Source organism: Lissotriton vulgaris, chromosome 3_1, assembly GCF_964263255.1.
Source record: "Lissotriton vulgaris chromosome 3_1, aLisVul1.2, whole genome shotgun sequence".
Lineage (NCBI taxonomy): Eukaryota > Metazoa > Chordata > Amphibia > Caudata > Salamandridae > Lissotriton > Lissotriton vulgaris.
Window position 1 is genome coordinate 407,795,955 of NC_141689.1, and position 23,232 is coordinate 407,819,186.

General features: G+C 44.4%; 1 protein-coding gene across 1 annotated transcript in view; it reads left to right on the top strand.

The window, feature by feature from the left end:
• Positions 1 to 22,770, top strand: part of LOC147726517 (sodium channel protein type 4 subunit alpha-like) — a 450,487-nt gene extending 427,717 nt beyond the window's left edge. Inside the window, exons 6-8 of the mRNA XM_086963476.1 lie at positions 1,776 to 1,784; positions 21,938 to 22,120; positions 22,732 to 22,770. Coding sequence (XP_086819602.1) covers positions 1,776 to 1,784; positions 21,938 to 22,120; positions 22,732 to 22,770 — 231 coding nt within the window. The remainder of the gene's footprint in view (positions 1 to 1,775; positions 1,785 to 21,937; positions 22,121 to 22,731) is intronic.
• Positions 22,771 to 23,232: the final 462 nt, after the last annotated feature.

Genomic DNA, 23,232 nt, shown 5'->3' on the forward strand with positions numbered 1-23,232 from the left:
TTGAACCATTTCAGCTAGGAACTATTTGCTTCTAAAATGTGCAGCTTATGTGCCAGATGATTGATTATTTGGCAAATGTGGCAGATCTATAATTATGCACAAAAAGCCACAGCATTGCATAATTCTAGTGGCTCTGGCTTTAGTGTTAAAGACAAAACAAGTGCTTTATATATTTAGTAATAAAACTGTACCTAATGCAAGTATTTTTATGAGTATCCATTAAAAGGACACTTTACAGAACTCAACACTCTTATGTCACGTGTCATCATGAAACTTCCAGTGACTCCATCAATTAAGGCTTACACTGGGTCTCAAGCAGCCCTTACATTTGGTTTTTAACCAATTGCACACACTTACATTTCTTTCTTGTTGCAGGCACCTTGATGAGAAGGCCTAATTCTTGTTTACCTCGGTCCCGCCCTCTCAGCACTTGAGAGCCCCCCAATTTTCACTTTCACCCAGAGGCACTGCAATGTCCACATTAACCTTTCAGGGATGGCTGATACTTTTTTGTTTCACAAAAAGTATGGGAACTGGTTATGAAAACATAAGAACATGGGTCCCCACAAATCCTGCCCACTTCGACATGCAGATATCCTTTCCGGCAAGTTAAAGGGCAGCCTGCAGGGTTGCATTTAGAAGCAGAGCAATGATCATCCAGACCCCAGTGACTTCGGAGTGATGGCCCACGAGAAAGAGGAAAATTGTGAGATCCATGGATAACATCAAAGACATGGCTCATAAGAGGGGTGCTATCTAGGGGCTATTTTTTCCATCTACAACTTGAAAGACATATGGGAAACATATGGGGACTGTTTTTTAACCTCTTCCATGCTCATGATGGCTGGGAGCCTGCAAAATGCGATGCAGGGAGCGCTACGAAATTCGTTTTATTTATTAAATTGTTTACTTACCTCCAATTATCCATATTCCGGTTTTTAGCAACCCCCACCCTGCCCCTCCCCGGCCCCGCCTGTCTGCCCCACGGAACTCCCTCCACGGGCCGTGGCTGAGTCATAGTTGATCTCATTGCATCTAGTAAGCATTCTAGGGAAGGAGGTCTGTATAATATTGCAGCAATGGTTACTTGAGCTAATTCTTTATCGTTTCACGTACCTTTTTCAGATGTGTTAGGGTTACTAGTAAAACTTGAGACTCACGGATAGGTGTAGGAGTCAAACTATTCCATAAGTAGGGGGACAGAAATGATCCGTCAAAATATCCTTTCATCAGTAACATTGATCCTCTATCTAAAGTATGTGCTGGAGTAGTGGGTAAACGCCTGATATCTTGGCCTGTCAGAATGGGTATAGTACCTTATGAAAATTGTGGTTTTTGAGAAATCTATTCACCTGTTGACTATTGCTTGGACCTTTTGACAATTGCCCAAAAGTCAATTGAAGTAGCAAGGTAGGTTTTTATGCTACTGTTTCATAGACTTTCAAGCATTCAGCCTAATAGATGATGAAATATTCTGAGGTAAACATCAGCACTGGGAAAATCCATCATGGCTCTTAGTAAACTTACAGACACTTCATTAAGATAACTAGACCAGGGTGGAATTTGAATGAATTAAAACAACGGTGTGAGTTAGCCCCTGCAGTTTCTGGATTGTATTTGGCAGATTTAGCTGAGATGTTTATTAATATCCGGACATACTCTCAATGTAAAGGCCAAGGTCATGCCCGGCCACCCTGACTAATAGATGTGGATGATCTTCTCAGCATGTACCATAAACACTTGAGCCTAAAGAATAAATTTGGAGAGGGAGAGAGTGTGTGTGTGTGTGTGTGTGTGTTTGTGTGTGTTGTGTGTTTTTGTGTGTGTGTGGCCAACCCTCTTTGAGGGCCATTTCCTATAGTGTCAACAAGTGTGTCAAAAAATGAACTGCACAGTTATATTTGCTTTGGTCCACTTTATAACCTACCATGGTATCAAAGGGCTTTTGGTGTGAGAATAGTAAGGGCACACTCTATTACTGTCAATTTTCCAGTTGTCAGCGATGTGTGTGTCACTCGTAGACATGCCAGAAGGAAAAAGGACAATAGAAATAAATACGTTTGACACTTCTCCTGATGACTGAGAAACAATCTTGCTATCTTGTGATCTCTCAAAAATCCATACATCAATGAAAATATTTGGTGTGACCTTGACTTCAAGGAGAAGGAGTGGACTAAGCAATTATACTGCTGTCTCCATTAATTAGTTCTACAGTCTTGTGATATCTTAACAATACCTACAAGTGATTTTACAAATACCCTTCTTACTTATCTAAACACCCCACTGTCCAAAATATATTTTGGATACTTCAATGTGCAGTGGATCATTATTGTTATAGGTTAAGCGTTTCAAACAAGAGGTACTTGCATTGAATAGTATGGGGTGTGAAGTTCAGTTCAATCTACATGACAGAAACTTTAACATGATGGGGTTGGTAGGGTTGAAACATTAAACAAAGAAAATGTTAGCTTGCAGAGCCAAACTAGGAAAAACAAAGCAGCCCTGGTAAAAATAAAACTCAAACCAGCCCCGTTCTCTTCCTCTCCTAGCACAATCTGGCTATTGTGATGCATCCATTCTCTCTTTTCTCCCTCTCTGATTGCTTTTTCTCTACCTTCCTCCTCTCTCCCTCCATATTTTGAAGATTCCCCATGCTTGCTGCAATTAACCATAGGGGAACTGAGGAAAGTGACTGAGGCGCCAGAGGTGTCCCAAGGCTTTCAAAATGGGTGGAATAAAAGGCCTTTCTCAACAGGGTAGCACCCAGTGCGACAATCTTTGTTAGCGTCACACCATTAAAAAAAAACCATAGGGGCATATTATCAAGCCTGTGCGCTAAAATTATCGCCGCTTTATCGGCCGAAAACGGCCGATAAAGCGGCGATAATGGGCTTGATAATATGCTCTGTGGAATTCCAATCGAAGCCCATGTTAGATGTCTTCACATCTAACATGTGCTTCGATTGGAATTCCATAGAGCATATTATCAAGCCCATTATCGCCGCTTTATTGGCCGTTTTCGGCCGATAAAGCAGCGATAATTTTAGCGCACAGGCTTGATAATATGCCCCATACTTCTCCACGAATTACCTCACTACCCCTCTCCACCAGTGCCACTCATCTCTTCATAGCCCCTCTATCGTATGCATTGTAGCGCTACTCAGTCCTGTGTAGGTTGTCAGATTTCTTTACATCACACACATTATACAGAGAAAATGAATCATACATGTGTAAATCAGTCTATAGGTAAGGAATTTCATCATCCATACTAGTTGGCCGCATATTATAAGAGTGTTTGTTCTTGAGAAGCACAAACTTGGGACTTAAAACGTACCACAGTGGTGGACTTTACTAATAAGAATGTATTTCTACCCAAATTAACCCTTTATGACAAGATAGGCTAATGAAAGACGTGGAAAAAACATAACATGCTACCATATACAATGCTGTTTGCAAGCAGCTTTTTAATGACAGTTCATAGCTCACTGTGTTATAGAAGGGTTGTATATATGAACTTCAAGTAACAAAAATATCTCTCTGCCAAAAGCAATAACCTACTAAGCTATCCACGTCAAATTCAGTTCTGTGATTCGTGTGGTTACACATTCTTTGCAGCAGGAGCATTGACGTTCTTTTCTACTTTATGATGACTCAAAACGGCTACTAGACAAAACTCTGATCTCTCTCCAGCAGGAACATTATCACAATATTTACAATTTTGATCCACAGTTATATTGAGTGCCTTTGGCAGAATCACACAGTTTTGGTCAAACTAGGTTTAGAGCTCAGTTTTTTGTTAAAAAGCCATTACTGTTGACACTAGGCTATACAGCCAGTTGATTTTACTATGTTTATTACATTGGAATATCAACTTGTTTACTCGTCCATGTTTCTGAATAATCTCTGATGAGCATTACCGGATTTTTCCGAGCCGATGTTCATTTTACAAAATGTTAAATGCTATTCCAGACCACTTAAAAAACAAATATGAACCACTGCTGCCTGCCCATGGCTAAATAAAGAGAATGCCTGACGCAGCCAATCAGATTTTGTGGTCAGTACTTTTACTAACAGTTTAGCATGGCATATGAAGTTATGATTCCAAACCTGGCATAGTAATTATAATTCTAAATATATATGCTGGAATGTATATCTTTAGAGCCATGTTCGGTCCGTGAATAAACATTACCACTGAATACCTGTAGCAAAAGGTTTGGGTACAATTGAGTGCCGTGATCATGAGACCAAGCGGTGTCCCTCTAATTTAAGAAGAAAGGGGCATATTATCAAGGGGGTTTATCTCCGCTTTTTTGGCTTTAAAAGCCGAGAAAGCGGAGATAAAATTATCTCCCTATTACCAAGCTGTCGCTAACACCAGTTAGTGACAGCTAAAAGGAGATAGCGACCATCTTGGGCCCCGCTTTGCATGTCAGTGATATTTATCACTAATGAGATGCAAAGTGGGCGTGCCAAGATGTTAGAGACTGGAAACAGTCGCTAACATCGCTATCTCCTATTACCAACTTTTGGAGATATTCGCGCTAAGCGCGAATATCTCCAAAAGCTAACACCTGCCCTGAGCAGTTCTTAGCCATGTTATCCAATGGGAGGTGGATAACATGGCTAAGAGCATTTGCTCAATAATGCATGAATATCGCGGACTTTTCAGCGATATTCATGCATTGCGGCCGTTTTTATCGCATTTGCGATAAACCTTGCTAATAGCAAGGTTTATCTGCGATAAAAATCGCCGATGTGCGGCGATAATTTTTGTCTCTAAACAAGTTAGAGACAAAAATTATCGCTAGTTGTTGGTAATATGCCCCAAAATGCCTTATGGGTAATGTGAAGTAATTTAAAATCAGAGGGGCATATTACCAACAACTAGCGATAATTTTTGTCTCTAACTTGTTTAGAGACAAAAATTATCACCGCACACCGGCGATTTTTATCGCAGATAAACCTTGCTATTAGCAAGGTTTATCGCAAATGCGATAAAAAACGGCCGCAATGCATGAATATCGCTGAAAAGTCAGCGATATTCATGCATTATCGAGCAAATGCTCTTAGCCATGTTATCCACCTCCCGTTGGATAACATGGCTAAGAACTGCTCAGGGCAGGTGTTAGCTTTTGGAGATATTCGCTCTTAGCGTGAATATCTCCAAAAGTTGGTAATAGGAGATAGCGATGTTAGGGACTGTTTCCAGTCGCTAACATCTTGGCACGCCTACTTTGCATGTCATTAGTGATAAATATCACTGACATGCAAAGCGGGGCCCAAGATGGTCGCTATCTCCTATTAGCTGTCACTAACTGGTGTTAGCGACAGCTTGGTAATAGGGAGATAATTTTATCTCCGCTTTCTTGGCTTTTAAAGCCAAAAAAGCGGAGATAAACCCCCTTGATAATATGCCCCATTGTTCTTTTCGAAACAGTGAATCACTGCCTCCCTCTACTCTTCGCATTCTCTGCTGCGCTGCTGTTAGAATAAATAATTTCTGCTGGGAGTCAGTTTCTCAGACTTTTTGATAAGGGGGCACCTTTATATTAGTCATAAATTGTGGCTATTGTGAAGCCACGAAGGCACAACTTTTCCTGGAAGTATCAAAAGCTAGACATGCAGTGCTGTAGTTAAAACATTATTACCATAATAGAGCAGTTTTATAAGATCCCGACTGAAAAGTGAGCAAAGTGTGTCCGACATTTATAGCATATTCCTAAGACTGCATTTCAGCAGACGAATATGCAAATGTAGCTCGTTATTACAATTGTATATTCAGGTTCAATTTTCAGAATGGGCTTTATGTTGTGTTGGCTTAAATTATACAATCTTTATCCTCCTTAACTCTGATCCAGTAGCAACACGTTGTGTTATTCTGGATTCATCATTTTGTTGGCGATGTCTTTCATGCCGGATGTGTGCAGGCTCCGCAAACACTTTGATAGACAGACAAACAAACAGATAGGTGGACGGACGGACAGATGGACGGATGCATGGATGGATGGATACATCCTTCGGTTTGGAATGGTTAGGTTTTGTGATTGCTGCTGGCTGTGAACGGAATAAGTATTAGCTCCTATTATATTTTATGACAGTTCATCTCAGACAAGTGTCCTTGTAGTTCTATATTAACTCCTTAAACTGCTTAGGCGACCCCCCCACCCCCCCCATTTGTGGTGGGCCCTTTTTGGCTATTTGGGGTAGTTCACGCCTAGGCCCTCTAACAGCCTGATTCATGATCGGGCCGTTTTGCGAGGCTCAAATAGCGAATCATAAGGAATCGCTATTTGAGACTCGCAAAACGGTAATCATGTAGGAATCGCAATATTAATTGCGATTCCCACTGATTCCTTATTAGCGATTAGCTAATTGCTAATCGCAAATAAGGAATAACTCCCCATGCATTCCTATGGGCCAAAAGGCCCATAGGAATGCATGGGGAGTATTCCTTATTTGCGATTAGCAATTTGCTACTCGCAAATAAGATAGCGATTTAAAGGGTGCCAGGGGTGTCCAAAGGACACCCTGTAGCACCCCTTAAATGCAAATTGAAACAGGTGTTGCGCACACACATGTCCAAAGGACATGTGTGTGTGCAACATGCAACTTAGAAAAATGCTTTTAAAAGCATTTTTCTAAGTTTTTGCTATTTACCGAGAGGTCTGACCTCTCGGTAAATAGCGGCCCAAAATTGCATTTTCGCAATTTTCAAAAGCTTCATGAATTGCATTTAAGGAATCTCAAATAGAGATTCCTTAAATGTAATTCCTCGCAATTTAGCGATTTAGCAATTACCGATTTTTGCATTTGGGATGCTGAATCCCAAATGCAAAAATCGCACTCGCAAAGGGCCGGATTCTCAGAATCCGGCCCTTTGCGAGCCGATTTAGCCTTCATGAATAAGGCTGATAGCTTTTTGTCCTCATAAGGTACCAATGCAAATTTGCATCCTTGTTTTTTACACCATACTGGGGTTATCCAGGGTTTGTGGAGTCCCCATGAAGGGACCCAGAAAGAATGCAAAATATAACTACTTTTTGAATTTGGGGGGAAATATTTAAAACAAGGGCTCTGGATAAAAGTGTGTGAATTGTTTTCTTAAAAATGTCATTGACTAACGGTTTGCTGTGTTAAAGCCACTCTCATCCCAGCTTTCAGGAACATGCAAAGCGAACTAAAAAACCTAAATGTTTTCCACAATTATGGCATTTTTTCAAAGAGGTAGGGCATTTCTCCTATTTTTGTGCTTTTAACCTACTTCCAGTTTGTGAGGGAAAGCATTGCAACACTCATAGGTGATCCAGTAAAGCTATACGTTTCTGAGCTATAGACACAATTCTGCGTTCAGCAAGGGGTCATATGTGTAGATCACTCAATGTTTTCCCAAAGAAACATAGGGGCAGATTTACAATTACTGGCGCATCCCTGCATATCGGCAGGGATGCGTCAGTAATTGTGGACCGCAGCTTTGCGACCCTGGATGCGCCGCATTTACAATGCAGCGCACCATGGGGCAAAAGCGGCACAGATGCGTCACGCATCTGTGCCATAAACGCGGTGCATTGCAAGAGCTGTGTTGCAAGTGAGACGCAGCTCCAGCAATGATCAGGTGGGCCTATCTCCACAATGCTGCATCAAGCCTTACGCCTGCTTGAAGCAGGTGCAGGGTTTTGACGCAGCATGGGCCCAAAAGTGACTGAGTGAAATCTTGTAGATTTCACTCAGCCACCCCCCTGCGATGGAACGCCTTCTTCTGGCGCAGGGCTTTACAACGTGACGCATCTGGGAGATGCGTCACGTTGTAAATACCCCGCACCATGGCGCATCTTTTGCGCCGCTGCTGCATCACAAAAGTGACGCAACAGCGGCGTAAAAGAAGCGCAAGGGGCTTGTAAATCTGCCCCTAACTGTTGAAAAAAAAGCAAATACTGAAAATGAGAAGGAAGAAGCGGCAGAAGTGAGTGCTCTACAATCAAAAGCTGTGGTCTTCAATCAATCAATCAAAGCATTTGTATAGCACGCTATTCACCCGGCGGGTCTCAAGGCGCTTGGGGGAGGGGGGTCCGCTACTGCTCGAACAGCCAGGTCTTGAGTTGCTTCCTGAAGAATAGGTGGTCTTGGGTAAGGCGGGGGTGGATGAGGAGGGAGTTCCACATCTTGGCAGCCAGGTAGGAGAAGGATCTTCCTCCCATGGTGGCTCTTCGGATGCGGGGAATGGTGGCGCGGGCATGGCTGGTAGAGCGTAGCTGGCGGGTGGGAGTGTAGAAGGTCAGGCGGTCGTTGAGGTATCTGGGGCCTTGGTTGTGGAGAGCTTTGTGTGCGTGGGTGAGGAGTCGGAACGTGATTCTCTTGTTGATGGGGAGCCAGTGCAGGTCTCTCAGGTGTCCAGAGATGTGGCTGTGTCGGGGGATGTCCAGGATGAGTCGTGCTGAGGCGTTCTGAGTGTGCTGGAGCCTTTTCTGAAGTTTGGTTGTGGTTCCGGCATAGAGGGTGTTTCCGTAGTCCAGACGGCTGGTGACTAGTGCCTGGGTGACCGTCTTCCTGGTTTCTGTGGGGGGCCACCGGAAGATCTTGCGTAGCATGCGTAGGATGTTAAAGCATGACGAGGAGACGGCGTTGACTTGTCTGGTATTCGAGAGGGAGGAATCTAGGATGAAGCCCAGGTTGCGTGCGTGGTCCGTCGGTTTGGGTGCGCTGCCCAGGGCAGGGGGCCACCAGGAGTCGTCCCAGGCAGAGGGTGTTGATCCCAGGATGAGGACTTCCATCTTATCTGAGTTCAGTTTCAGGCGGCTGTTCGTCATCCACTCGGCTACGTCTTTCATCCCTTCGTGAAGGCTAGTTCTGGCGGTGGCGGGGTCACTGGTGAGGGAGAAGATCAGCTGAGTGTCGTCAGCGTAGGAGATGATGTTGAGGTTGTGTTGGCGTGCAATGGCTGCAAGGGGTCTCATGTAGACGTTGAAGAGGGTGGGGCTGAGTGATGATCCTTGCGGTACACCGCAGATGACTTCGGTGGCCTCGGATCGAAACAGGGGGAGGTGGACTCTCTGTGTTCTTCCGGCGAGGAACGAGATGATCCATTCCAGTGCCTTCTCTTGGACACCTGTGTTGCTGAGGGGTTGGACTAGGGTGCGGTGGCAGACAGTGTCGAACGCTGCGGAGAGGTCCAGGAGGATGAGGGCCACTGTTTCCCCATTGTCGAGCAGGGTTCTGATGTCGTCAGTGGCTGCGATGAGGGCGGTCTCGGTTCTGTGGTTGGCTCGGAAACCGGACTGCGAGGGGTCAAGGGATCCGGTCGTCTCGAGGAAGACGGCAAGCTGTCTGTTGATGGTGTTCTCGATGACTTTGGCAGGAAAAGGGAGGAGCGAGATGGGGCGAAAGATCTTGAGGTCGGTGGGGTCCACTGTTGGTTTCTTCAGTAGGGCGCTGAGCTCGGCGTGCTTCCAGCTCTCCGGGAAGGTGGCGGTGTTGAAGGAGATGTTGATGATGTCCCGCAGTTGGGGTGCGATGATGGAGTTGGCCTTGTTGAAGACGTGGTGGGGGCAGGGGTCGGTTGGAGATCCGGAGTGGATGGTGTTCATCGTGTGGGCTGTGTCTTCGGTGGTCACCGTGGTCCAGTTGCGGAGGGTGGCGGTGGGGGGCGTTGGTTTGACGGTAGGGTGCGTGGATGGTGCGCCGAAGCTGTTGTGGATGTCGGCGATCTTGCGGTGGAAGAACGAGGCGAGAGAGTCGCAGAGGTCTTGAGAAGGAGTGATGTCGTTGTTGCCGGTGCTGGGGTTGGAGAACTCCTTGACTATGCTGAAGAGTTCCTTGCTGTCGTGGGTGTTGTTGTCCAGTTGTTCCATCAGTGTTTTCTTCTTGGTAGTGCGGATGAGCTGGTGGTGCTTGCGGGTGGCTTGTTTGAGGGTGGTCATGTTGTCTGTGGTCTGGTTGAGGAGCCAGGCTTTCTCGAAGGTGCGGCAGTTCTTCTTGGCGTCCTTGAGTTCGTCGGTGAACCAGGTGGTTTTCTTGCTTCTGGGTCTGCTGGGAGGGTTCTTCAGTGGCGCGAGGTCGTCTGCGCAGGCGGTCAGCCACTGTGTGAAGTTGCGGGCTGCTTCGTTGGGGTCCTTTGTGCTTGCGGGCGGGTTCTGGCTGAGGGAGGTGGTGAGCTGCCCGGCGGTGATCTTGCTCCACCTCCTGTGAGGAGCCTGTTGCGGGTGGTGGTGGGTCGTTGTTCTTCTGAAGCTGAAGTGGACGCAGCTGTGGTCGGTCCAGTGAAGTCCGGTAGAGTGGCTGAAGGTGATGTGTTTGCTGGATGAGAAGACGGGATCAAGCGTGTGGCCTGCGTAGTGAGTGGGGGTGTTGACCAGTTGCTTGAGTCCGAGGTTTGCGAGGTTGTCCAGCAGGGCGGCGGTGTTGCGGTCCTTGTTGTTGTTCTCCAGGTGGAAGTTGAGGTCCCCTAGGAGAATGTAGTCCGCGGAGGGGAGGGCGTGCAGGCTAATCAAGTCCGTGATGTCTTCGCTGAATTGTGTGCGTGGTCCCGGGGGTCTGTAGACGAGGGTGCCTCTGAGGGTTGTCTTTGGGTCGGTGTGTATCTGGAAGTGGAGGTGCTCGGCAGCGGGGAAGGTGTCGCAGGAGTTGGTCGTGATGCGGATGGTGTTCTTGTGTACGATGGCGATGCCTCCTCCGGTCTGGTTCACGTGGTCCCTCCGGATGATCTTGTATCCGTCCGGGATGGCGATGTCGATGTTGGGCGCTGAGGAGGCGTTCATCCAGGTTTCCGTGAGGTAGGCGACGTCTGGTGATGTGGTGTCGAGCAGGTTCCAGAGTTCGACGGCGTGTCTGTGGATGGAGCGGGTGTTGAGCAGGATGCACTTTAGGTGGTTGCCGCAGGTGCTCGGCTTGGTGGGTGCGGCGCAGGTCCGGAGGCAGGTGAACTTGCAGGCTTGGCAGGTGAAGGGTCCGCAGGTGCGTTTCGGGGTGGCTCGGCAACAGGCGGGGGTTCGGCCGGCGTTGAGTGCGTTGAGGGTGGCGGCGTCATAGGTCCGTCATGTGAGCAGGCGTCGTCGGGGGCCAGGGGTCCTGGCGCTGGGCGCGTCCAGGCGAGGACGGGCGCAGACGGGCTTGCCTTTGGCGCGCCTTCGGCGCACAATCGGCGCACCCGCTGCGCGTCCGAGCGGTCGCCATTTAAGGCTAAGTGGGGGGGAGGAGCAGCTGGTAGGCGGGAGCGGGGAGAACATGGAAAAAGGGGGCATGGCCGCGAGAACGGCGGCGGTAAGCAGAGAGCGGGGCAGGCAGGCAGAACGGGAAAGGCACAAAATACAACAACTTTAAAACAAAATTACAACAAAACAGCTGGGGAACAGTACAGTGAGGCAGTGGTAACAATACCAGCTAGGGAGGCTGGCAGAACGGCAGAACAAGACTGCGAGCAGCAGCGAGGGGCACACGAGGGGCACACATACAGCTGGGGGCCGTGCGGCGCGGGGGTGTCCTGAGAACAGGTCACGTTGAGGTTGTGGTTGTGGGTTTATAGGGGAATAGGGTGGGAAATAATTTAATTGTAAATAAATAAATATTATTATTCATTTATTGGTTTTGGTTTGTTATAATTTTGAATAACATTTTTAATTGTTAATTAATTAATTGTTATTTGGTAAATAATTTGTATTATTAGGTAATTATTTGTTATAATTTTTTTTTTTTTTTTTAATTGATTATTTATTATATTATATAAAATTGTTAATTACTTTTAATTAGTTTATATTTGGTATTAATATTTAATTTATATTTATTCATATATGAAGTATTTACTTTCCCTACTGTTGCACTCTCTGGAGTTTGAACAGTAATTTTTACCCCTACGCTGTCCAACGCTTTCCCTACTGTTGCACTCTTTGGAGTAGGAATAGTAATTTTTACCCCTACGCTATTCAACGCTTTCCCTACTGTTGCACTCACTGGAGTGGGAATAGTAAGTTTTACCCCTACGCTATCCAATGCTTTCCCTACTATTGCACTTTTTGGAGTGGGAATAGTAATTTTAACTCTCCCGCTATCTAACGCTTTCCCTACAGTTGCACTTTCTGGAGTGGGAATAGTAATTTTCTCCCCTTGCGCTATCCAATGTTTTCTCTACTGTTGCACTCACTGGAGTGGGAATAGTAATTTTTACCCCTACGCTATCCAATGCTTTCCCTACTGTTGCACTCTTTGGAGTGGGAATAGTAATTTTTCCCCCTACGCTATCCAACGCTTTCCCTACTGTTGCACTCACTGGAGTGACAATAGTAATTTTTACCTCTAAGCTATCCAACACTTTCCCTACTGTTGCACTCTCTGGAGTGGGAATAGTAATTTTAACCCTCCCGCTATCCAACGCTTTCCCTACTGTTGGACTTTCTGGAGTGGGAATAGTAATTTTTACCCCTACGCTTTCCAATGCTTTCCTTACTGTTGCACTCTTTGGAGTGGGAATAGTAATTTTTACCCCTATGCTATCCAACGCTTTCCCTACTGTTGCACTCTGTGGAGTGGGAATAGTAATTTTTACCCCTACGTTATCCAGCGTTTTCCCTACTGTTGCACTCTCTGGAGTGGGAATAGTAATTTTTACCCCTACGCTATCCAACGCTTTCTCTACTGTTGCACTCTCTGGAGTGGGAATAGTAATTTTTACCCCTATGCTATCCAACGCTTTCCCTACTGTTGCACTCCCTGGAGTTGGAATAGTCATTTTTACCCCTACGCTATCCAACGCTTTCCCTACTGTTGCACTCACTGGAGTGGTTATAGTAAATTTTACACTTTCCGCTATTCTACAGTAAAATATTGTAACTATTTTATTAATATTACGTTTATATATATATGTATTAACAAATTAATTTGGATTTTTTCTTTACTTACATTCATTATTTATTAATTTTAAGGTTATTTAAGTATTTTAAGTATGTTTAAGTTAATTATATTTATTGTTTCCTTAATTTGTAATTAATTTAAATCATTTTAAAAAAATCGATATTTCGAATAACTATATTTTTTACATCGATATTTTTGATTCAATATTTTTGTACTAACCTGATAGGAGGTCGATATTTTGGTGTTCTATATTTGTACCTCGATATTTTTGTAACTCGATATTCTTGACCTCGATATTGTTTCAGTGATCCGTCCCAGGAACCACAAACTGCCCTTGAAAAATGAAACAAAACGTTTAATTTTTTTTTTTTTTTAATGCAACACGTTTTCCTTTAAGGAAAATGTGCTGCATTTAGAAATAACTGCTTTATTTAAAAGCAGTCCCAGACATGGTGGTCTGCTGAGCCCAGCAACCATACCTGGGAGGGCCTGCCTTTCCCAATGGGGTGGCAAATTGTGAGAGGCTCATTAATATTCATGAGCCTCTCTATTTGCCACCCCATTGGGAATCACTAACAGTGTGACAAACACTGTTGTACATTGGAAATAGAGCCTCGCAAATTGCGAATCGCAAAAAACTCGCAATTTGCGAGGCCCTATTTTCACGGTCGTACATCTGCCCCTTAGTGAGTTACCAAAGTGGCCAGCGAGGTTGGGCAGCCAGTTTCAGGATGAATCTCCCACAGTAGGTGGCAAGACCAAGGAAATGTCTGACTTCCTATGTTGTCACAGGGGTCTGATTCTCTGATGTCAATCACTATATCGTGATCATACGGATACTGTCCCCTGAAAATATGCAACCATAGAACTTCTCCTCTTGGTGTATGAAATTATATTTGACCTTGTTGCGTGTCAGATCCATTTCTGTGATCCTCTGGAGCATAGCTGCGGGTTACCATTGTTGTTCTTCAATGGAGGATGCACAGATTAGAATGTCATCACTAACGTTTAAGACTCCAACAAGGCCTGACAACATCTCCCACACTGACTTATGGAATATTTTTGCTGCCAATAAAATTCTAAAGTTGAGACGACAATATCGACAGAGGCGTTAAGAAGGCCATGACATAATGACAGTCTTCACTCAGCCCTAGTTGTTGATAGCTGGCATTTGGTTCTATGCTCATGAACCAGTGGGCAACATTAAGATTGTGAATTAGGTCATCAGTTGATGGCGTGATATATTTTTCCTGCCGAATAGCCTTGTTCGGCATTCACATGTCAATGCTGATGGGGATGCAGTTGTGTTGTTTGGACTTGTGAGCTAACACCATTAGCAAGACCCAAGTTGTGGGACCTGGTATTATATTGATGACTCCAAGGTCTTGTAATTTCTGCAACTCAGCTTCAACTGCCAGGAGGAGGATTAACGGAATTCACTGGTGTTTAAGTGTAACACGACAAATTGACTTTTCGATGTGCAGAGAAACAGATGGTTCACAAAGCTTTCCTAGACCTTTGAACAGTTGTGGAAACTGGCTAGCATGCTGGTGATATCCTTGGTATGAATTGCTTTGGCAAAGTAAAAAAAATTGTAATTTTCTGCAGTGGAGCAACTGAGCAACGCCTCAATGGTGCTGGTGGCAACAAAGAACTATGGGGCATATTACCAAGCAATAGCGATAATTATCGCTATTGCTTGGTTAGAGACAAAAATTTACCGCATCGCTGCGGCGATTTTTACCGCAAATAAACCTTGGTATTATTAAGGTTTAACGCAAATGCAGTAAAAATCGCCGCAAAGCATGAATATCGCTGAAAAGTCATTGATATTCATGCATTAGCGAGCTAATGCTCTTAGCCATGTTATCCACCTCCAATTGGATAACATGGCTAAGAACTGCTCAGGGCAGGTGTTAGCTTTTGGAGATATTACCGCTTAGCGCGAATATCTCCAAAAGTTGGTAATAGGAGATAGCAATGTTAGCGACTGTTTTCAGTCGCTAACATCTTGGCACGCCCACTTTGCATCTCATTAGTGATAAATATCACTGACATGTAAAGTGGGGCCCAAGATGGTCGCTATCTCCTACTAGCTGTCGCTAACTGGTGTTAGCGGCAGCTAGATAATAGGGAGATAATTTTATCTCCGCTTTCTTGGCTTTTAAAGCCAAAAAAGTGGAGATAAACCCCCTTGATAATATGCCCCTATGTGTTGCATGAGTTGTTGGTGTGAGAGAGAGAGCAGCCAAATGATCCCCCTCTAGTGGAATGGGCGCGTTGCTCCCATAAGCGACTATCTTGGTTTGGCTGGGTACAGACAGGGACACAGCTGCAGGGCAATAAACTATTTCTTGCTCATCATGTTGACAGAAGCATCTGTGTCAATTAGGGACGCAGCAGGTTGGTCTTGGTCACCCGTGCACGTCATGGGTCCTTATCATGCATGAGACAAGGAATACCTATTCTTCACTGTCCAAATTTATACAGTCTGGGGAAGTCGGGTCGACCCATTATCTGATGCTGGAGCAAGCATCGATGATAGAGCTCAAATCCTTTGGCATCTGGCAGGGTCTTTGGAATGCCATGCCGGAGCACAACAATGTCCTTGTCAAATGCAAGCAAAGCGGTTAAGGCATTGAGAAGTCCACACTTCCCAGACAGTCCTGCAGTGCCTTCATCAAATTGCCAGAGCACCTACAGTGTCTTATGGTCAGCGACGTGCATGACCTCTCAAGAACTGGGTGCAAGGCACCTGTTCTCCTCTTAGCACTGATACTACTCTACTTTGATGGATTTGGGGTTTCTCATCTCCAAATTGGGTGGGATCGCAGTGAGTTCCATCTTCATCATTTCAGCCCTTTCATTGGATAGCTGGTGAGACCGCTACTGTTAGGATATCCCCAAGTTTGATGTTCAGTTGTTTGAAAATGTTGTGCACCCTTGTTCTAGTTGGGCCTTCAACTCCCTTTATCTGAGGGTTGTCTTTGATGCACATGCTGACGACCCCATATACCCATCCATAAAAAACATCAGTGGATTTTCCATTCTGCTGCCTGACATGGGGCAGTTGGAATCACTTGAAGTCAGGGTTAATTTTCGGGTCAAAGTGCTTGTTATGTGCCGCTACTGCTTGTCATAATAGTTGTCTGCTCCAGTGTCTGGGAGACTGTGGAACTGGTATAACGATGAAGTAGCAACCTCATGACTTCATTGTATGTTTCTCTCATGGCTTTAAAGACGTTGTTAAGTTCTTAAGATGCTCGACCATTTGCATTATACTCCAGCACATCTAGCTAAAATGACGACAGGGAGCAGTTCTCTCGGCTGGGAGGGTGCACGGAGGAGGGGTCTCTCACTCATATAATCTGGTCTTATCTCAAAATAAAATCTTTTTGGACGTCGATATTATTGCCTAATAAGATTCCCTGAAGTAATTTTTGGGGGATTCCCCATACCAGAAATGCTTTGGGCAAGTTCATATCTCACTCCTTCTTCCGGCCACAAACAAACCTTAGTGTGCCTTTGGGGACAGCAACTTCTGCCCACCAAACATATATGAGTTACAATGTGAGGAAAAGGTGTAACTTAAGCAACGGGGCCTCCTTTTGGACTACTTTAGTGGATACTTTAAAAAACTATCCAGCCCAAACGTTTCTGAGCCCTAAAGTTGCTATAACCCTCAAAGCTACAGGACTACTACGCACCAATATGTTGGTGCCACGAAGGCCTAAGAAGTTCAGACGTAGTTGCACTTAACACCTATGGGGGAGAGAATTCAGACACTGGAAACTTGAATGTTTTCCTTTTTATAATCCAGGAATGGTGTGGCGGGTGTAGGGGGAGTTATTTAGGGATAGCCTGTTGTTCAATGGCAGAGCCTGAGATATACATTTCTGTGGTTCAATGGATAATGAAACATCGTAACAAAATATTAATACAAATGTATTCAAACCTACAGAAGTTCTGGCGTGGTGCTGCTGTTGTTGGGTCACTCAGTTTGCCCAACAAGGGAAAGTGGGTTGCTCTTCTCCATAGAGTCAAACAGGAACACCCCACCAGATGGTCCCTCTCACAATTGCATCATGTTGAGGCGCCTGGTATGCAGGGCAGCTGGTATCTCTCCTGTCCTGAGCAGCAACTACATGCTTCCCATAGGTGCTATGATATGGCAGACTGTCATCTGTGGTTCAGCTGAAAAAGTGTGACGTCTAGGCCTACACCTTCAGGAGGGATATGACAGCTGCAGCCAGGGGGCGATATGAAGGAAGGTGGTGCGTGAGGTGGCGTCTAAGCTGGCACACCGTGAGCTGAACTGGGTTATCTGTGCACAGATAATTTAACACTTGGTAGCAGTGGGTTATACTAACTTCTCATCCAATAAAATGTAAGGCAATATAGCACAAAGTACACAATGTAATAGTAAAGGACCAAATGTAAATGGGTTTTATATCAAATATAATTCCAAGATGTCCAAGAGCACACACTGGTAACTCATTAACCATCCGCACGAAATATGTATTTTGGTCTTTTTCCAATTCCATAATAGAAGGTGCTTTAAAGTAAGTTCAGCATACATTGGTGAAACATCTTTATTGACTGGTAGAAATTATACGTAAACAGGATCAGTAATGAAGTGCTGTGATCCGATTTTATTGCGGACTTCATAAAATACAGGTACCAGTTCTGTGATGAGATATATATGCATTTGAAAACTTTTTAAAAAGGAGAAACAACAAACGTGTTTTGTCTAAGCAACTTTTTCAAGGCTGTAAGATATATATATAAAAAGATAACGGTTAGCATATTAAAGTACCCGGAGGTGGGAGGGAGTGCATTGTTACCAAAAGTCATGCTGAAAATAAAAACAAAGAAGTGATATCAGGAAGGGTTGTTTGTAAATACTAAGAGGAAGACTATTCCCAAAGTAGATTTGTGAATTAAGTGTGAGAAATATGGTGTGCAAAGAACGGAATAGGAGCATCCGTAAAAGTGTAGCCGGATTACCAATGGTATTGATTGTAAGCACATGGTGGATGGAAAGTGTAGCAAGCAAGTCACTTACAGCCTGGTTCATGAATGGGCCGTTTTGCGCGGCTCAAATAGCGAATCATAAGGAATCGCTATTTGAGACTCGCAAAACGGTATTCATGTAGGAATCGCAATATTAATTGCGATTCCCACTGATTCCTTATTTGCGATTAGCTAATTGCTAATCGCAAATAAGGAATAACTCCCCATGCATTCCTATGGGCCAAAAGGCCCACAGCAATGCATGGGGAGTCATTCCTCATTTGCGATTAGTAATTAGCTAATCGCAAATGAGATTGCGAGTACAAGGGTCCCAGGGGTGTCCAAAGGACACCCTGTAGCACCCCTGCAATGGAAATTAACACAGGTGTTGCACACACACATGTCCAAAGGACATGTGTGTGTGTAACATGCAACTCAGAAAAATGCATTTAAATGCATTTTCTGAGTTTTCGCAATTTACCACGAGGTTTGACCTCGCGGTAAATTGCGGGCCGAAATTGCGATTTCGCAATTGGAAAATGGATGATGAATTACATTTAAGGAATCTCAAATTGAGATTCCTTAAATGTAATTCCTCGCAAATATGCGAATTAGCAAATAGTGATTTTTGCATTTGGGATGTTGAATCCCAAGTGCAAAAATCGCACTCGCAAAGGGCCAGATTCTCAGAATCTGGCCCTTTGCGAGCCGATTTAGGCTTCATGAATTAGGCTGTTAATCACTATCTCACTTAGTGTCCCAAAAAAGAAAACCATGGATCTGACTGGATACCTTAAATCCATTAATGAGTATGTTAGAATGAATGGTGTTTGTTAGGTAAACAATGTACTGAAAAAAAATGTTATAAGGAATAAGTAACAATAACTACTCAGTCAGATTATATGTAAAGTAGTATATGCAAAGCATGAGACTAGTACTCACCGGAAGTTGGGAAAAACTTCAACTAGGGTAAGAGTGATGACATGGTATGTGTCTTAGTACGTTGTAGTACACAGATGAATGGATAGGTAATCATTGTTGATAATAATTATGCAAAGTAGCAGTAACAAGTTGGTTGTTGATATCACCTAGGAGTAAAAAGTCTTTTGATGGTCATAGCAAGGGGTGCGGTGAGGTCGGTGAAGTGAGTGCAGGGCCCTTATTTATGAGGCCTTGCGTCAGTTTTGCGCCGCCAGTGCGTCACTTTTTGTGACGCACCAGCGGCGTACAAAATGCGCCTTGTTGCGCCATATTTAAAAAGTGACGCATCTAGGTAGATGCGTCACTTTTTAAACCCCTGCGCCATATTATACCTGCGTCAGGTATAATGTATGCAGAGGGGGCGTTCCTCCGCAAAAAGCCTCGTAATAGTGACGCAGTGAAATCTATGAGATTTCACTGCGTCACTTTTAGGACGCTGTTGCGGCAAAATCTTGCGCCTGCCTCACAGCAGGCGTAAGACTGACGCAAGCCCTTTCACATGGGGCTTTCCCCATGTGAAAGGACGCATTGCTGGAGTTGCGTCACTTTTTGTGACACACTCCAGCAATGCGTCACTTTTGCGCTTACAGATACGTCAGAAATACTGACGTATCTGTAACTCCTTGCGACATGCTGCGTCATACATTAAATATGACGCATCATTGGTGTCGCAAGGAGTGCGCAGTGAAAAGTGACGCATCGCTGTTTTCACGCAGCGATGCGTCATTTTTCATAAATAAGGCCCCATGTGTTTTATAAATGTTGCTTCTGGGACAGTGTAGGAGGTCTACTTAATGGTGTCTCTGTGGATAATGGCAAGTCCTCTTTCTGGTTTTTGGGGTCATTCCTGGTGCAGGATTTAGCATCCAGTAGGGATTGCTGTGGTGATGTCCGGTGCAGATGTGGGGTTGAGCCAGGTTTCGGTGATGAATGGGCGGTCTGGTGCATTGTAGTCAATGAGTTCCCAAATCTTGGTGGAGTGCTTGACACGTGAGCGTGTATTAAGGAGCATGCATGCAAGTAAGTGTTGTTGTGCCGGGTGGGTCTGTGGTGCTGTGTGAGGTCCTCAGTTCTGACTTGGTCAGGTGTGTGCTGTTTGTGTGGGCAGTGAAAGCGAGTGTGTGGAGGAAGGTGAAACTTCAATGCCGGCATGCAAAGGGGCCCACCCTGGACTGAAGTGCAGCTCAGCAGCAGCATTCATTGCAGCGTATGGAGTTGAGAAAGTGGAATTCATTGGTGGTATAGCTGCGGGAAGCATATGGACCAAGGTTCTTGGTGCTGTGTGTTGGAAAAAGGCACGGACAGGCACAAACAAGCTTGCTTTTGGCGAGCCGGTGGCATGCCCACTTTGCAACTGCACTGCAGCCTTCATTAAATAGGGCCTTGGAGAGAGAGAGAAGCAGGGGGCCATAGGTAGTCTCAGCAAGAGTGGAAAAGCCTGGTAGGGCGAGGGGGAAAGTCCAGCGGGAGCAGCAAGGCCAGAAAACATATTTAATGGAGGTTGTTGAGGGCACAAACTAACAGAAGTAACAAGATGCAAGACAGAGCAGTAAGAGGAGCAAAGGATGCAACTGGGGACAGTTGAGAGAAACAAAGAATGAAGAGCCTTTACAGAGTCAAGAGCAGAACAACCTGCAAACAAGAAAAACAGCAGAAGACAGACACCAAAATCAGTCAGAAGGGCAAGGTCATACTGAAGCAGACGAGAGGCATCTGGGCACCTGCAGATGAAGAGAGAGGGGCTGGTTTTGATATTTTTTACCAGGGCTGCTTTTCATTCCCAGTCTAACCCTGATACCGGCCCATTTTGCATCCGACTTATAATGAGGTGCTTGTTACGGTCTAACTTGACAATGCAGTTGTCGCCAGATACCTTTGTGTTAATCAACAGATGAGGGGCTTTGGTTGTTGCTTGGATATGAATTTACCTTGAAAAAACTAAGACAAGAGGTGTTTGGCAAAACGGTTGGTTTGAATAAACACTGTCGCGGGGAGTGCAGCATACAGATAAGGGTCTGATAACTAACTCAAAGTATAATCGGTTATAGGGTCTTTTCATACATTTCTTGAAGCATTCATTTTTAAGGAGAGGAATGCAGGGCTATTCATGGAGCCATGAATAATTCCCACCTGATAACAAATGCAGGTGGGTCACAACCTTGTGTGGACATAGCGAGGGCCAGTAAGTAACGTGTGGCATAGGGAGCGTGTCATAACTGCATGTGCTATGTGTGCACAGTGGCATCTGCCACAAACAAAAAGTGGTGGGGCGGTTGGAGGGGGTGCATGGGAAGCGCGGGCCATTGCGGAGGAGCTGCCCCAGAGTGTGTGCTATATGCTGATTGGCTGAGTGTTCCTAACTTAAAGTGGCATCTAACTTTGTGGTGTTTTAGAAACTGGTGCCCCTCGGTCATGTACGTTTTTATTCGGGACCAATCTCCCTGCACCATTGTGGTGTGGGACTAATCTGGGTATTTCCTGGTCAAACTATGTGCCACCACACAAATACATATCCATTCCCATGCTATTTGTAATGCTTCACAATACCATACAACATTCTTTTAAAGCCAGACCAGTTGGCATTGCCAGTGCTTGTTGATAAGTAGGCCAAATAGTCTGTTTTATTTCTCACCTCTTCAAGATAAATTCGGGTATGCAATCCCTTCGCGTCCGCTTTTATTTCTCAATTTAGTCGAATCATGGCGCATTATCAACTATCATTGTAAATATTTCTGCAATAGTGCAGCTATCCAATTCAAACGAATTGTAGGCATTTGAATTACTTTTACCTAGGTCTGTTTTCAAAACAGTCCGAAATCTAGATCCATCCACACATATTTCTCCCCTCGTAGAAAACCTAGTGGCGCTTCACGTGCGCTCCCTCTCAATCCCTTCCTGTCAGTTTGCATGATAGCATGTTTATCACAACATGCTGGAAACGATATGAAGCAATTTCTTACAGTAAAATGAGCTAAAACAACGCGTTTACTATATTGTTGAAGATAATATTAGACTGAGGACATTTTCTGAGGTACTCATAATGACGCACATCGAAATGAATGGCACAAGCTGTCCTTACCATTAATGTTTGTTTGTTTTCTTTTAGCGCGCATTTGATGACTTAAAGATCCCCAGATGGAATTTTACTTCTTTCTACGCATCTTTCTTAATGGTTTTTCGGATTCTCTGCGGAGAGTATATGGAACCTCTGTTTGACTGCATGAGATGCTCCAATGCTTATTTTTGCATACCTTTATTCCTGATAACCTACGTAGCAGGAAACTTTTTGGTAAGATGTGTTCATCATAAAACGGTATTAGATATACGTAGAAATGCTTATTTAGTTTGATAAACTAGTGGCCAAATTAATTTGATCGTGGTAAGTGACTGAGAGAGGTATGATTTTGTCCAAGTTACATGTTGGACGGGAGTGAGCGCTATTTTGTTTTTAATTGTGTTTGAAAGAGCACCTCAGTGCAAATTAGAACCACATGGACAGTTTGTGTAACTCTGCTCCAGATATGCCTTTTTCTGCATGTGCAGTGCCTGCAATGTTCTGCTTTATTGTCCACTTGAATATTTTCATAGTGCTCTGTATAGAAATTCAAAGCATTGCTTGTCTTGCCTTAGAATCAATTTCAGCATATGCTCGCCACCCTCCAGATATAAAAACAAAAAACTTGCTTCTATGTTCTTTACTGAGTTGAACCCTTATTTTAAACAGCCACCTCACATTTTTAAAACATGTTCTTATTAATGTATTTCATATTCATTTGCATACAATTGTATTAACCGTACACGTTTTAGAAGATCTACGGCCTTCATTATAACCGAGGTGGAGCAAAGTTATATTATGATTTTATGAGTTAATTTCACACCACTTGATTAATTGTTGTTTAGTTTTTCATCACCCCTTCATACAATGATTCTACTTGCTAGAAAAACACTGGGGCATATTATCAAGGGGGTATATCTCCCCTTTTTTGGCTTTGAAAGCCAAGAATGCGGAGATAAAATGATCTCCCTATTACCTAGCTGTCGCTATCACCAGTTAGCCACAGCTAGTAGGAGATAGCGACCATCTTGGGCCCCGCTTTGCATGTCACTGAAATTTATCACTAATGACATGCAAAGTGGGCGTGCCAAGATGTTAGTGACTGGAAACAGTCGCTAACATCGCTATCTCCTATTACCAACTTTTGGAGATATTTGCGCTAAGCGCGAATATCTCCAAAAGCTAACACCTGCCCCTGAGCAGTTCTCAGCCATGTTATCCAATGGTAGGTGGATAACATGGCTAAGAGCATTAGCTCGGTATTGCATGAATATCGCTGACTTTTCAGCGATATTCATGCATTTCGGCCGATTTTTATCGCTTAGGAGATAAACCTTGATAATAGC